The sequence below is a fragment of the Neomonachus schauinslandi genome, chromosome 2 (genome assembly GCF_002201575.2).
Source record: "Neomonachus schauinslandi chromosome 2, ASM220157v2, whole genome shotgun sequence".
Lineage (NCBI taxonomy): Eukaryota > Metazoa > Chordata > Mammalia > Carnivora > Phocidae > Neomonachus > Neomonachus schauinslandi.
This window is the reverse complement of record NC_058404.1, coordinates 38518216-38532957: the sequence shown is the minus strand read 5'-3', so window position 1 is coordinate 38532957 and position 14742 is coordinate 38518216. Positions and strand designations below refer to the sequence as shown.

The 14742-nt window shown below is 47.7% G+C and overlaps 1 protein-coding gene and 1 pseudogene across 3 annotated transcripts in view; both read right to left on the bottom strand.

Annotated features, from left to right (window-relative positions):
• Positions 1-1328: 1328 nt before the first annotated feature.
• The window catches only part of GPAT4 (glycerol-3-phosphate acyltransferase 4), a 33527-nt gene continuing 20113 nt past the window's right edge, over positions 1329-14742 (bottom strand). For 2 of the 3 annotated variants that reach the window (XM_021681591.1, XM_021681592.1), the window contains 11 exons: positions 12704-12773; positions 12022-12322; positions 11162-11236; positions 10183-10272; positions 9938-10031; positions 9011-9126; positions 8117-8172; positions 7846-7931; positions 4471-4599; positions 4304-4383; positions 1329-2361 (listed from right to left, as the gene is read on the bottom strand). In XM_021681591.1, coding sequence (XP_021537266.1) covers positions 2253-2361; positions 4304-4383; positions 4471-4599; positions 7846-7931; positions 8117-8172; positions 9011-9126; positions 9938-10031; positions 10183-10272; positions 11162-11236; positions 12022-12322; positions 12704-12773 — 1206 coding nt within the window. In that variant the 3' untranslated portion in view covers positions 1329-2252. The remainder of the gene's footprint in view (positions 2362-4303; positions 4384-4470; positions 4600-7845; positions 7932-8116; positions 8173-9010; positions 9127-9937; positions 10032-10182; positions 10273-11161; positions 11237-12021; positions 12323-12703; positions 12774-14742) is intronic. The other variant, XM_021681593.1, reaches the window with a different exon arrangement.
• Positions 6978-7177, bottom strand: LOC123324117 (annotated as a pseudogene).

Genomic DNA, 14742 nt, shown 5'->3' with positions numbered 1-14742 from the left:
ATGGCTGTGTAGTTTGATGAGTCTCCATACTTACTACAAGCACTAAATGAAAATTTTAGAAATTGCTTTTCTGGGGGTGTAACTGACATCTCTTCTCTTGGTAAAACAGTGAAATAATCTTTGCTTAGTTTCCACAAGTATTTCTTTACACAGCAGCTGATTCTAACCCAGGCTCTTCCAATCCTCTGCTAGGTCATCAACAGATAGGCATATTTTTAATACTGTTTTGATCTTTTCAGCACACCTGTGAAAATCATGATACAAACGTACTAAACAACAGAGCTTTTTAAAAAAGAACTTCTAAAAAAAGGGAACTTGATCTTCAAAACCGATTTTAAAGATCATTCTGGATGGTCTTTAAACACTATAAATATATTGCCTCCTCTAAAGGCTGAAAACCACTGTTTACTCTTCGTAAAACAGTTCATAAGAGGCTGTTCCTTACAGTCAAAACAGGGTTTTTATTGGAAAGAAAAATTGTTTTTCACTGGTTAGCGAAAGGGCAGGTAAGAGGAAATGGAAGGCTAGCAAGGGAGGCAAAGGAACCGGAAGCAGTCAGGGCAGGGCAGGCCAAGTGCTATCAAGTCAATGCCTCAGGAGCAGGGCTGCCCTCCCACCTCATCCCCGGGCACAGGCCAGAGGGCAGTCTGGGAGAGGTGACGCTTACCACGGCTGGTGCAAATCCTGAAAGGGGCCACAGCTGTGCCATGCTGGAGCCAGGGGTGGGAGTGGGGAGGGATGGAGAGATGGGTAAATGGTTGTGGGGGAAGGCAACTCTCTTGTTAGGGATGTGAAACTGGTACACCCTAGGAGCCAGAAGTGGTGAGGGTTGCTTGGCTTTGGATCCGCCTTCATGGTGACTGTAGGCGGGCGCAGGGGACCCAGGAAGCCCACAGTTTTCCTCCGGCTGTGTGGAAGCCCACAGTGCACCCAAGAGCCACCTGCCCAAGCTGTCCCCTCACTAACCCTTCCAGAGCCTCTGTTCCTACCTTGCCCCCCTATTTCCTTGCTGCTTCCCACTGTCCTTACATCCAGACTGCCCTGCCCTTGTCCCCAACAAATGGTGCCTCTTCACACGCCTCTAATGCCAGGCACCCATCGGTGGAGAAATCCACATCTCAGTCTGTGCTGGAAGTTCTAAATTAATCGGAGAGAGAGGCAAACATCTGATACGAGGAGGAGCTTCTTCTGAACACTACTATTCCTCATTCCAGAAGTCAAGTGGATTCCCTACAGTCTCGGGGCTTTGGTCGAGTCAGAGAACTATAACTGCTGTACGAAGCGTGTTGCCTAGGGCTACATCAGGGGGACAAAGAGTGAAGGGGAAAACCCCTCAATTAATTGACCATCAAAGACAATTTTATTTACTCACAAAAAGAAACTCAAAGCCCTCTGCAGCAGCTCCGAGTTCAGACCTTTTCCTGCCACGTTTCATGGACCTATACTTGTAACACTGAACAACTTGTCCTTTAAAGTAGCACTTCAATCCCCACAACAACCCTGTGAGGTAGGTATCACCACCCTTCCCCTCCTGATCCAGGTTACAGATGGGGAAACTGAGGCACCAGTTAACAAAGAGCAAGTCACATGGGAGTTCAGGGTTAGCAGTGGAGTTTGAACACAAAATGACTCTTGGTTCCCACTACACCCTAGTCACCGGTCCACCTCGCTTCCTGCCATCCCCTCTGGTGACTGCCCATGGGCAGGAGCGCAAGAATTAAAACCTCATTTTGCTGCAAGCCCCCGCAGACAGCGGTTTTCCTCTTATCCTGTCTGCAGAGCTCCGAGGCTTCGGGGGGTGATGTTGAGGCTGAAGCAAGTCACACTGCCTCGGCAGTGCCTCTCCTCACAAATGGGGGGACCCTTTCCCCAACAAAGTCTGTAACAGACGGACATGCTAATGTCCTGAACACGGGAACGTGGCTGCTTCTTCCCAACCACTCAGCCCCACACACGTACAGGTGGAGAGGTGACTTTAATGGCATTCCTCCAACGGACTTAGTGTAAAAGAGACAAGAAGGCATCTCATCCTGGGCAGCAGCCCCAGCAGCGTCCACTTCAGACGGTGCGCCCAGGGATCTCTGGGGCGGGTCTGAAGAAGCTGGAGTCCTGGGATCCAGAGCGGCCTGAGGAGCCCCGGAGTTGGAAAGGGTGCGGCGGCGGGGGCGGCGGGGGCGGCGGCAGCAGCAACTCCAGCTGGCTCGCGGGTCAGGATCTGCAAGTGGTGGCTCCAGCCAGCGCGAGGCGCAGGCTCAGGACCGGCTCCTGTCCTCGTGGTTCCCAACGATCATCTTGCTGTACAGCTTCTGCTGCTCCTCTTTGAACGTGTCCTTCACCTTCTCCCTCTTCAGACCACCATCCCTGATGAGAGAGAGTGTGATGTAATAGCAAAGACGGCCTCCTACCCACCCTTACATCACAGCACCACGCTGCTCAAAACCCCAGAAGAAGCTGTCAGAAACAAAAGCACTTCATGGTTCTTTCCCCCGTGAGGGTGACCTCAGATACTGACCCGGCACTCCCCAATTCCACCGTTTCTACCTTAAATCTCTCACTCTTGCCCTGGGCTCAGAAGTCACTCCTCACGGTCAACGTACTTTGTAATCGCTCAAACCTACCTACCAAGGAGTTTACAACGCTTTCTACTCAAACATTCACCCTCACCCGACAACAGATACAGGAGGTATTCTGGCATCACCAAAGGTGAGCCAAGCTTTAAGAACTACGGAGAAGGTAATGCATCTGTAAATCTGATCTGTGAAATAAAGTCTGTTAAGATTCAGACCCAGAGATGCACACCAACAACGAACACAAGGGGAACTGCGAGTCCTTACTTCTTCCATGCTTGAAGGATGGCGCTGGAGAGAAATCCAAGTCACTCTCAGACTCCTGGGCTGACGACTACCTCTACACTGGGATCTGCTTCTTCAAAGTCCCATTCCTAACTGGCACCCCAACTGCTCGCCTACACCCTAGAATTAGCATCACCTACCTTCAGTGACTGACGGAAACCCCAGTCCACTTTCAGGCTTTCTGCTACACCTATACTTCCCCCTTTGAGTTATGCAGGTGGTGGTGGCAGAGAAAGTCTGACGAAGCACAACCCTCCCCCCGCCCCATCACTGGACAGACCTCACAGCGAACGCTCTTCTATGTGTGATGCCCTTTACAATCCACAGCAAAGGTGCCTTTTTAAAGGTAGCCCCGTGGACAGGGAATGTGGAACAGTGGTTAAACATTCCAGCTCTAGCAGCCTGTCAGACCTGGGTTCAAAGTCTGGTGCCCTGATTCCTCTGCAACTCTGAGAAAGTTTCCGGACCTCTTCGAGTTCTGCTGTCTCATCTGTGAAATGGGAGTAACAGTTCTTACACTGCATGGGTTTACTGTGAGGATGGGGTGAGGTCATCCCCGGCAGCAGCACAGTGCCTGGCTCACAATGAGTGCTCGAGGACCATGCCATCACCTGAGAACCCACATGTCAGTTTAAAATGTGAATCTCTACTACATCCTTTTCCCATAATGCCCACTTTAGTCAAGTGCCCCATAGAGCTGACCCTTGTGCTTAAAACAAAGGGTCCTAGAGGGTGGAATGATTTCCCTGAACCAGCACTCCTCCCAAGTCAGCTCCTGTTATTTGGGGTCTAACCACCTCATACTCTAGCGTAAGGGTCCACAACTATGGCCCGTGGGCCCAACCTACCCTGACACCTGTTCTGAGAACGTTTTATTGGAACCCAGGCATGCTCATGTGTTTCCATATGGTCTCGGGTGCTGTCACACGAGTGGCAGATTGAAGCAGTCACGACAGTGGCCGCAAGACCCACAAAGTCTACAGTATTTACTGACTTCACAGAGAGAGCTCACCGACTCCTGCTCTAGTAGGAACAACTCATTGTAATAAATGAAACTTCTGCCTTTCTAAGGATGGTCCAGTTTTACCAAATACATAAGATTAGAGAGCCCAGTTTAGGCAGCTTCCAGACCAGCATCAGGTCACCCCTACCTAAAGAGACAAGGACCGTCTGGGTGCCCTGGCAGACGGGTACAGACCCCAGAAGGTACAGAGAATCAACTGCTTCAGACGAAGCGTGCTGGGCTGTGTGTGCCCAAGGTCAAGGCAGCATGGGACACTTCTGAGCTGGAACTAGGAGAAAGGAGTCACACTGCTCACTCTCCAAGGCTGGCGAGCTTAATTCTCCACACCAGGGAGAGGCGGATTCTTCGTAAAAGGAGACAATTCAGCATCTGCTTCAGAAATTCATATCCTGCTAGACTCTGCAGATAAAACCCGGCTCTGACTCACCACAGCAGGTCCACGAGCCCCCCCTGCCTGGCAATGGCGGATTTCACCCTATTTGCAAACTGGACGGCATCTTCATCTGTCTGTAAGAAAGAATAAATGAGACCACTCAACACAGGCTGGAGTCACACAGAAGGAAGCCAAGAACTCTGCACAGTGTGAGTACCCACCTCTCTGGTCATGGGAGGCAGGTACCAAACGCTGCAGACAATGGCCCAGCTGGTCATCATTCTCAGCAGGTACGTCACCATCCCATACTTGCTGCTGTTCCAGAAGGCATCACCAAATTGAGGGTCATACTGAAAAGCAGTGGAAAACTGGATGGTAAGAAGTCAGTAGTTCTAACAAAACGTGGGTGTCGCCAGCAACTTCTGTGACCACGTCACCCAGGGCAGTATCAGTTCCAGAAAGCCGCTCTCAGACCCCTCCACAAACACTTCTGAAGTAATTCTATGCCCGGGCAGTTCTGACCTCTAGCAACATGAACCTCCCGATGGACTCAAGATTCTGCTGTCGATCATCAGGGAGGACTCCCTGAACTGCTTTCCTCAAACAAATGAGCTCCCTCTTTGACCCATTTCACGCCTTCCTCACTCATAGGTGTATGTAATTCTTAACGTGTTCAAGCATATCCCAAACCGGAGAGAACAGCATAAGATACTCTCCTACCACCATTCCCCAGATTTAACCATTAGAACATTCCACCACACGTGCTTCGCCTGTCTCCAACACTGCCTCATTCATTCATCCATACTTCTACAGTACCTCACCCAAACATACCGACTTTTTAATATCATTTCTGGTGCCCCTGACCAAGGAGAAAACGACAAAGCTTCTGATATACTTCCGTGACGACAGCACGAACAAAGCTAACTGTGAGCAGGAGGCTCTGGGCTGATGGCGTCACCAGCGTTCTTCAGAGCACCTGAGGCACGCACGACAGCTCACGAGGCCTCCGCCACGCACGTGCTGCGCTTCCCACCAAGCAGCAGGCTCACCAGATACCTTCTTTTGCCAATGACTCTACTGGAAGCGAAGGCTGCATTTTGTGGGCAACGTGGCTGAAGCTGTGACCCGCAGTCTCACCCACCAGAAGAGAAAGCTAAGTGGCAAGTAAGCAGTGGGGGAGAGGTGAGGGAGGAAGTTACGTAAGAAGCAACCAAAGGAACTGAGTCCTCAAAGAGAATGCCCGAACGGAGCGTCCTGCAACTGCTAGCGAATGTCTGAGGGGCTATCACACACACGACCTCAGGCTGTGACTATAAAGCAAAGATGGGGACCAGAGTGTGGAAAAAGAAAAGGAGATGGAATGGCAAGAGTGATCCCGCAGGGGCAAGCTGCTACCGGTGTGAGAAACGCCCTCTCCCTGGAGAAGCTCGAGAGGAGCACCGGCAGGGATGCTGGAGGAGTCGCCCTTGACGGAGTGGGGCTGGGTGTGAACCACAGGATCTTTCAGGCTCCTCAAGCCTAGATTTCATGATTCTCAGAACAGAAACTGTTCACAGTTTCTGATAACTATGCCTAGCCGTGGACCTGACTACACAGGAAGGAAGACATTTAGATTAAATTACAGACTAAACTAAGAAATTTAGATTTAACTATAGAAAGTTCCGTGAGCTTACATTATAATAGCAAAGGGAAATACGGGAGAAGAATGAGTTTTAAACAGAAACGAATGCTTATGTTTTGAAGAAAATGGTGTTGTATTTTATAAAGCCCTATATGGATAAAGTAGTTGACATCAAATGTGAGAGCCCTTTGTTTAGAGCTGAATCTCTGTTCCATGCTGCGCTGACACTGTAGATAGAAAAAGGCGGCAGAAACTCAAAATTGCAATAAATTTCTCAAAATCAAATAATGGCCTAATTTTGGTGGAAACATAGTAAGAGCCTTGAAACTGCTAAGGTTATCCAAATTTGGTTACCAATGAAGGCTTTACAAAACTAGCAACGTTGCTGTAGAGCAGTTCTTAATCCTAAGTGGGCTTAAATAAATCTGTGGACAAAATGAAATTATATGTAAAGCTGACATGACTTTTTCTTTGGAGAGGAGCCATAAGTGGCCTAAGGGTCCTTGTCTCAAAACTGTTTAAGAACCACTGCTCCACAGCAGGGCTCCCCAAGTGTGGTTCTCAACCAGCCCATCTGGAGTACCCCGGAACAGGTTAGAAATGCAAGTTCAGAAACACCCAGCAATCTGCATTTTCCCAGTCCCTCCAGGGGATGCTGATACAGCTACAAAGAACTGATGTTCTGGAGCAAACAGTAAGGAAGGGCCTCTTCTAATACTGTTTTTACCGCCCATGTATGGGGAGCACTGGATACTGAAATGCAGGATGGGATGCAGGAGACAGACACCACTCCCCAGGCTCTCCTCCCATGGCAGACACCGCTAACAGACTGTTCTCTTTCATGCTGTTCCCAGAGACAGCATCCTCAACAGGTGGCCTGGGCAGCCCTAACCCATGGGTCAGCCAGTTCTCCTCCAGCCACCATGCATCTACCACTGCTGCCCCAGTGCTCGGCCTCCCTGGCAAAGGGGAGTGCTGGTAAGCATTCGTCGCCCCAAGAGAGACCCCTCTTCCTGCACTGCACTGGCTGTGCTAAGTGACACGGATCCTCTCCACAGAGTGCTCTGCAGACAACACGCGGACCCTTGCGAAAGGGTGGAGACTAAATTTTAAGTAGAACTGGCACAAATGTACTTGCTGTTCTACCCTGATCTGAGATTTCAATGTAAGCACTAAACACACTGACAACAGCCTGTAGTGTTTAGAAGTAATAATGCGAGTAATAACATTCTTTTAGGAAAAGTTTTCAATTAGCAATAATCGCACCTCGGATAAACCTCATTGGCTACGATACTGCCAACAGAAACAGTACAACGTATGGATTTATAAAACCAGATGGATGTAAAGGCGGAGAGAGGAAACGGACTAACTGAATCCCATCTTCCCAGTGAGTTTGAAGTACAAGTTCCTAAAAGGTGGGGGAGAGCCTAGACAAGCTCTTGAGATGCATTTCATCAATAGTTCCTGGTGTTTACAATGATACCACAACCCAAAGCAGTGGAGCTGTTTCTTCCTTCAGTATTAAGGACACATCTGTAGCCATCCATGCTCCCCTTTCCACCAAATGTACACATCCAGCTGGGCCATACCCCCCACTCCCTACAGCAAGCCTCCTCTTCAAGTGGAGCACCTTTCACTCCTGGAAGATTTATGAAGATGTTGTAAGCGGGGCACAGCATGCAAAGCTTGTGAAAGAGTTTGCCATTTCCTGAATCTGGTGATGGCAGTGAGGTGTGGGCTAGAATGGGCTGGTCCTCATTCAGACACCCCCTGTCCCTTCTAGCGGGCTGTGAACCGTGAACAATTCCTTTCTCCTCCTCTAGCACACTCTACCCACACTAGCCCGGCCCAAGCTGCTCCACCAGAGGACCGACCCGCTGGCCGGTGACACCACCTTCTTCCTCCCCTTTCTCTCGCTGTGTCCCATTCACGGCAGCTGTGACAATGACCACATACGCCCTCAGAGGTCTTGTACCTTGATAGCAACAGGGTAAACCGTGGCTCCAATTTCAAAACTTCCCTTTTTGAACATCATCACTGATGTATTATTGATGCAGGTTCCTAAAACACAGGAGAGTAAAATGTGCAATTTCTTTTGGTCCTTTTACCTCAGAGATTAGGAGTTTAAGAACTAAATATATTAAGAAAAATTCTTCTAATGGCTCTTCAAACAGGATAAAACCATCCTGCATGGCCTCTGGACCCTCCCACACAGAAGCTCTCTACAGGGATCGACCCCTTCTTACCCTCTGGGAAGATGAGGATGGGTAGCTTGCTTTTATCCTGCACATGCTCAGTCAGTCTTTGGAAGGGAAAAAGAAAACAAAGGTTCAGACAGCCTTACATCCATCATCATCAAAATGCACTTATAAATAAGCTATGCAGATGTCACACCGGATGGCGTATGAAAGCAAGTTAACAAATATGATGATCTTTTATAAACCCAGTCTGAATCTCATAAAGACAAAACTTATACAGACAGGGAGAATCAGATGACTATTTAACTAATCCAGCTGTTCAGTTAAGTATTAAGGTCTATGTAGAGGACACTGCTCAGGCTTGGGACGACCTAAAGGATGTGCTTGCCACAGGGCCTTGCTAACAGCACCCTCAATAAACACTTGTTACTGGATTTCTGGACTTCCTGACACCTGTGTTGGGTTAAACCTACAGTCCACCTGGCTTAGCACTGTCCCTGAGAGATGCAGTAAAGGGAATCCGGGGCATGTTCACCTGTCCCTGTAGAAGATGGTCTCAGCTGAGTCTTCATTCCTCTCGGTTTCCTGCAAAGCTCTTGCCATTATGTACACCAGCTCTACCTTTTTTCCATTGCCTTAAGTTTGTTTTTATTTGTGATAATGAGTTCACCTTGAGATTTCAAATAGCCTTAAAAGTTCATATGTGGTTTATCACAATGAGTAGAAGGAATGAAAAAGGTTGAGAGATTACTAACTTGGCAAATAATACCAAGGTTTCTATACCTTCTTATATTCCATGTCTTAGGGAAAAAAATGTTTTATTATGAAAGGAGTACAGGCTCAGTGTAGAAGACGCTATGATTCTACGGTGGAGGGATAACCACGCCTAAAATGCGTTCATTCTAACTGATCATACAGAGCAACGGCATTTTGTGGATTTACCTTTTAGCCACCAGGTGGCGATCTTTCACTTCAGAACGCTCAAACCAGACGTGCGGGCAGGCCTTCACCATGGCTCTCTGAATCACACCCATGAGTCCCCCGTGCACTTGACCCACCTAATCTCACAGAAAGGCATAACCGGGAGTGAAGCCATCCCCACACAAATCCCCCGCTCTGTGGAGACAGCCCCAGATCCCAAAAGGAAAGTACCCCAACCTCTCACCCTCTAACATTTTGACAAGCATAGGTTTCTCACTATTAAGAAACCATTATTAGGGCGCCTGGGTGGCTCAGTTGGTTAAGTGACTGCCTTCGGCTCAGGTCATGATCCTGGAGTCCTGGGATCGAGTCCCGCATCGGGCTCCCTGCTCGGCAGGGAGTCTGCTTCTCCCTCTGACCCTCCTCCCTCTCATGCTCTCTGTCTCTCATTCTCTCTCTCAAAAATATATAAAAAAAAAAAAAGAAACCATTATTAGACTCTCTGAATCTTAAATTTTGCCTTTTATTCGGTGATATCAAAGATACATCATTAAAAACATAGCTGAAAGCCCAAATAAGAAATAATGAAGAAATAATACCTTGTGTAAAAATGCTTTTCCTGGGCAAATTCTCCAATGCCCTTGAACCCAGTCCTTTCAAATCCTCCTTCCCTGTCCTTCACTCCCTTCCATGGTCTGCCTAAACATCCAAAGTCTAATCTCCAACCACACTCTTAGTACCCTGCTCAGAATACCCCCTATCAAAGTCCCAAGGATTTCTCAAAGCAACAGAAACAGAGGTGACAATCTAGATTGGAGCCCGTGTGTAAAAACGTGTTTCCACGTTTATATTCCTAAGTAAGGGCTTTCTGAAGGGTCCAGAAGCATCCCAGCCCTGAGCATTCTAAAGCTCTTACTTACCCAAGAAAGCAACAGAAAACGGTCTTACCATGGCATAATAACCATCACTGGCCAAAATGATGACATCAATTGGAGAGGTGTGATTGGCCACACAGATGCCACCGTTTCTAGGCCTGTTTTCCCTGTGTTTAAAAAGAACGCAAAACAACAAAATCCATGTGAAACAACTGATCTGGAACTCAGCCCTTACTCACCCACCTCATGGGCTCTGAGAGCTCAGAAGAGCCCTCGCTGGCCAATGCCATTTCCCCGTGTCATGCAAAGTACCCTCACCTGTCGTGGTAGGTAATGATGGCTGTCAGGGCTCGCACACAGATCCGGTAACACATTAAGTGAACATGTTTACTCAGGAACTCCTTAAACCTGGTAGGACAGGACGAAGATTTTTATTTTTACTTTATACATAGGAAGTCGGGAAAAGTTACGGCCTCTAACAATGTAACTATCACTGCCTACAGCCCTTTACAACTGCAGATGTTTTTATAAATATTACCGCATATGGTAAAACTCTTATGGTGTACAAGTTTCTTTATGCCTATGTAATGAGGAAACAGAAATGACGAGAAGTGCTTCTATTTACTGAAGTGACTGGGTTTAGAATTTATAGCCCTCAAATTTCCAGCAAAGGTGAGCCTCCTCGATTCCTTTCCTTTCCAAGGACAGAGAGTCTAACCTCACCAGCCCAGGGAAGAAGAGAGCTAGCCCCAGAACTTCCAGAAGGAACAAATTTCTCCACAAAAAAAGCCCTACCTATATTTCTTTTCCTTTTACCAATTTATCAACACAGCAGAATGCTCAAAACTAAATGACATGCTGTAAAATCTGCTGGCCCTGGGCGCCTGGGTGGCTCAGTCATTGGGCGTTTGCCTTCGGCTCAGGTCATGATCCCGGGGTCCTGGATTTGAGCCCCACACTGGGCTCCCTGCCCTGCGGGGAGCCTGCTTCTCCCTCTCCCACTCCCTCTGCTTGTGTTCCCTCTCTTGCTGTGTCTCTGTCAAATAAATAAAATCTTAAAAAAAAAAAATCTGCTGGCCCTGGACTCCATGGTTGTGAGGTTCCTCCCTTGTCTTTAAAATGGGAAGTGTGTGACTGGTGAAAAATACAATCTTAATGCTGACGCCACTGTTATCAACGGGTTATCTTATCTATCTAAGATGCCATGGGTCTGGCTGTCCCCAAAGGAGTGGTCTGGCTGGAGCCGCCATTGCAGAACTAAGTACCCTCCAGACACGGACTCTCGCAAACCACTCACCTCCCGTTTGGCAGGTATCCCACCACGGTTGTGCCTACCACCAGAAGGCTAATCCCAGTAAAAGCAAGAGCTATCCTGTAAGAAGAAGACACGTGAAAACATAGCAAACAAACCCTTGCACTACAGATAGACTGGAACGTGTGAAGATGAAAGTGAGCATCACGAAAACCAACCCCAAGACCATCTGATCACCTAGGATCCAGGTAAGAGTTTCATCTAGAAAAGAGAGCAGAAATCATTTTAATTCCAAACTGACAGTGAGCTATGGATTTGGCTCTCAGTAGATGCTATCTCCTCAGCCATCAGGCAGCCAGAATGATGGAAAAGCCTACTGTTGGCCGCTCTGCCCTCAGGCACCTGCTGTCCTGCTGTCTTACCCTTCCCTTTGGCTCCACACCCTGGCGGAAGCAGAGCTTTTCTGGGGAGCAACAGGAAGTAGAGCCTGAGGTACCGGCAGCTGGCAAGGCGTACTCAGAATAGCACGTGGTACAGAAAAACTGAGAGCTCAATATTGCCTCTGTATTAGAGAGGTAAGCTTGCAGGAAAGCATCAGCCATGCCCAGGGAAGAGTGGCCAGAAAGTACACCATGTTCCCTGTCCCTGTTTAGGCCATCTAGATGAGTAGTCTGATTTTAAGAAACCCCACGATTTCTGTCTGATATGCAGAGAATCCAAGGGCCTTTAAAAGATAACCCCCAGCGTACCCTTCCAAGGGTCAGATGGACTGGCAGGTGACAGAATCAAACTATGCTCCTTTCTAAAATGGAAAAGCAAAGCAGAGCGACACAGGGAGGCCAACCATGCCCGGGCTTAGGCAGCCAGCAGCTCAGGCCTTTAATCCCCATCCGGCCTGCCCTCACCTGAGTGGCAGAAGGAAGCAATAGCGAATCAGCACTCCTAACCCCCATAAGACGGTGAGCCGAAGGCTGATGTACTGGAAGTTATAGTTGGTTCTACTCAGCAGGTTCCAGGACTCCAATTCCTCTGCTGAGAATCTCTTTGTCACCTCATCATCCATAATGGTCTCCATTCCTTTCCGGCAAAAGTAGAAAATGTCAGAGAGCTCAAACTCTGGAGTATTATCCAGAGCCCTACTACTACCACTTCGACGAATTTCTTTGATCTCTTCTTCTAGTGAAGTGGGATCTTTTGCAATGATTCCTGCAAAAGAGAATATCCATGTCAAGCAGCATGCTGGGAGGAAGCATGCTAAAAATATTCAGAGTCCAGGGGCGCCTGGGTGGCTCAGTCAGTTAAGCATCCAATTCTTTGGTTTCAGCTCAGGTCATGATCTCAGGGTCCTGGGATCGAACCCCTCACTGGTCTCTGTGCTTAGCATGGAGTCTGCTTGTCACTCTCCCTCTGGTCCTCCCCCCGCCCGCACTCTCTCTCTCTCAATAAATAAATAAATAAAAATCATTAAAAAATATTCAGAGTCCATATCCTCCCTTTGATACAGTGAAGAGTATGTGTGGAATTAAAAGCACTTAGGAACATGTTTCAAAGGGACTGTTTGGGATAAGAAGGAAGAGCCAGTCTTACCATTGGTATAGGGCTTGTAAAGTTGGTGGTTTTTCTCCTTGGCGCCTCTCTCCATCCTCAAGGTGGCCCACTGTGGGGAGAAACGGCAACACACAGAATGAGATCCTTCTTCATACAGCGAATGACTCCATTTCCATTCTGGGAAAGCCTCAATCCCAGTCACCTGAGATCGGACTGTAGCTGAGAAAGCACCCACTCTAAAAGGAAAGTCAAAGCCTTCTCCTTCTAGAGCAGTCCCCCTCCTGATGACAAGGAACAAAAGATGAGTCACCTATAGTAAAGGCCTAGGGACTCAAGAAGCCTGGGTAAATTTCTCGGGCTTAGGTTCTCTCTGCCCAAATCTGTCTTCAGGGTACCTAAGGAATTCACTAGCTAGACCTCTCGTGTTTCTTCTTCACTGCCAAAGAGCAGCTATTCACAAACAGCAAAATCAAGCATCCTTTCAGCAACTGCCTACCACCTGATGCTGCCTACCCCCCAAATTATTCCAGAAGCAACAATTTTAGTTTTTGAGTATTTAAATATCCATGTCTAGACTGTCCATCCACCTCTGAGTAGCCTCGTAATAGGAGGACCCCACAACATGATATAGTAGGGCATAGTGTTAAACAAAAACACACAAAAACACCATATGGAAATTTCAAAAAAAAATCTGGGGCGCCTGGGTGGCTCAGATGGTTAGGCGTCTGCCTTTGGCTCAGGTCATGATCCCAGGGTCCTGGGATCAAGCCCCACATCGGGCTCCCTGCTCTGCGGGAAGCCTGCTTCTCCCTCTCCCACTCCCCCTGCTTGTGTTCCCTCTCTCGCTGTGTCTCTCTCTGTCAAATAAATAAATAAAATCTTAAAAAAAAAAAAAATCTAATTGAACACTTATGCTAAGTCCCTTAAGCAACTCATCCCAACACTCTTTTCTATCTACAAAATAGGACTGATGGTACATCAACCTCCTGCTTCATGGGGTTGCTTAGGATCAAATGAGATCATATATGTGACAGAACGTGGGAAACTGCAAAACACCCTAACTGTCCTCACTGTGAGTGAAATAATGACTCTAGAAGAGATCTAGAAAAGAAGCCTCTTCCTAGAGTCTCTCTTCCTTAACACCCATCTAACTACACTGAGCCAGGGTCTCTCCCACTATCCCATAATGAGAGGTGAAAACGAGCTCACTTATCCCTAACTGGAATACGTTATCACTGCATAAAAAGTTATGTCCAGGGGCGCCTGGGTGGCTCAGTCGTTAAGCGTCTGCCTTCGGCTCAGGTCATGATCCCGGGATCCTGGGATCGAGTTCCGCATTGGGCTCCCTGCTCAGTGGCGAGTCTGCTTCTCCCTCTCTCACTCCCCCCTGCTTGTGTTCCCTCTCTCGCTGTGTCTCTGTCAAATAAATAAATAAAATCTTAAAAAAAAAAAAAAAGTTATGTCCATGGCAAGTCAAAGAAATAGAATAGATATTTTAAAAGGTGTCTTTTCAAACTTGTTTCCACAGTTACGCAAGGTGAGAGAGAACCCTCAAGTATCAGCAAGACTGCTCTGGACGGTCCAGCAGAGCCAAAAGCAGGACATGAGTTTAATCAGTGATCTGACCTCATCTGGAAATTTCTTCAAACACCACTGTCTAAGAAAAAAAAAACAGCTTAGAGTCACCCACTCATAAGAGTTTCTAAGGCAAGAAAACCCACATAGCCCACTTTCTATACTTCGGATATTTAGCACTGATGTTTTTTGGCTCTATACATGATCTTTTCTAGAAAAAAATGTAAAAGAAATGCCTACAATGGAGGAAGGTAGACTCCACCTGGGAATTCCATCTAGGGAAGAGGGGAAGAGGGGAATAGGGGCAAGAGAGCTTATAGCAAGCCTGACATACAAACACAGGCCACTCAACTGGAGTTTGGGGTTTTCCATTCTGGCCAAGACTGCACTGGTACAGCAAGCACAGACAGAATCAGAAGAACGTGGTTCTGTACTGACAATTCTGATACTCAGATGAGGCTGCAATAGGCAGTTAATATATGACATCAAGCCTCTCGAGCACT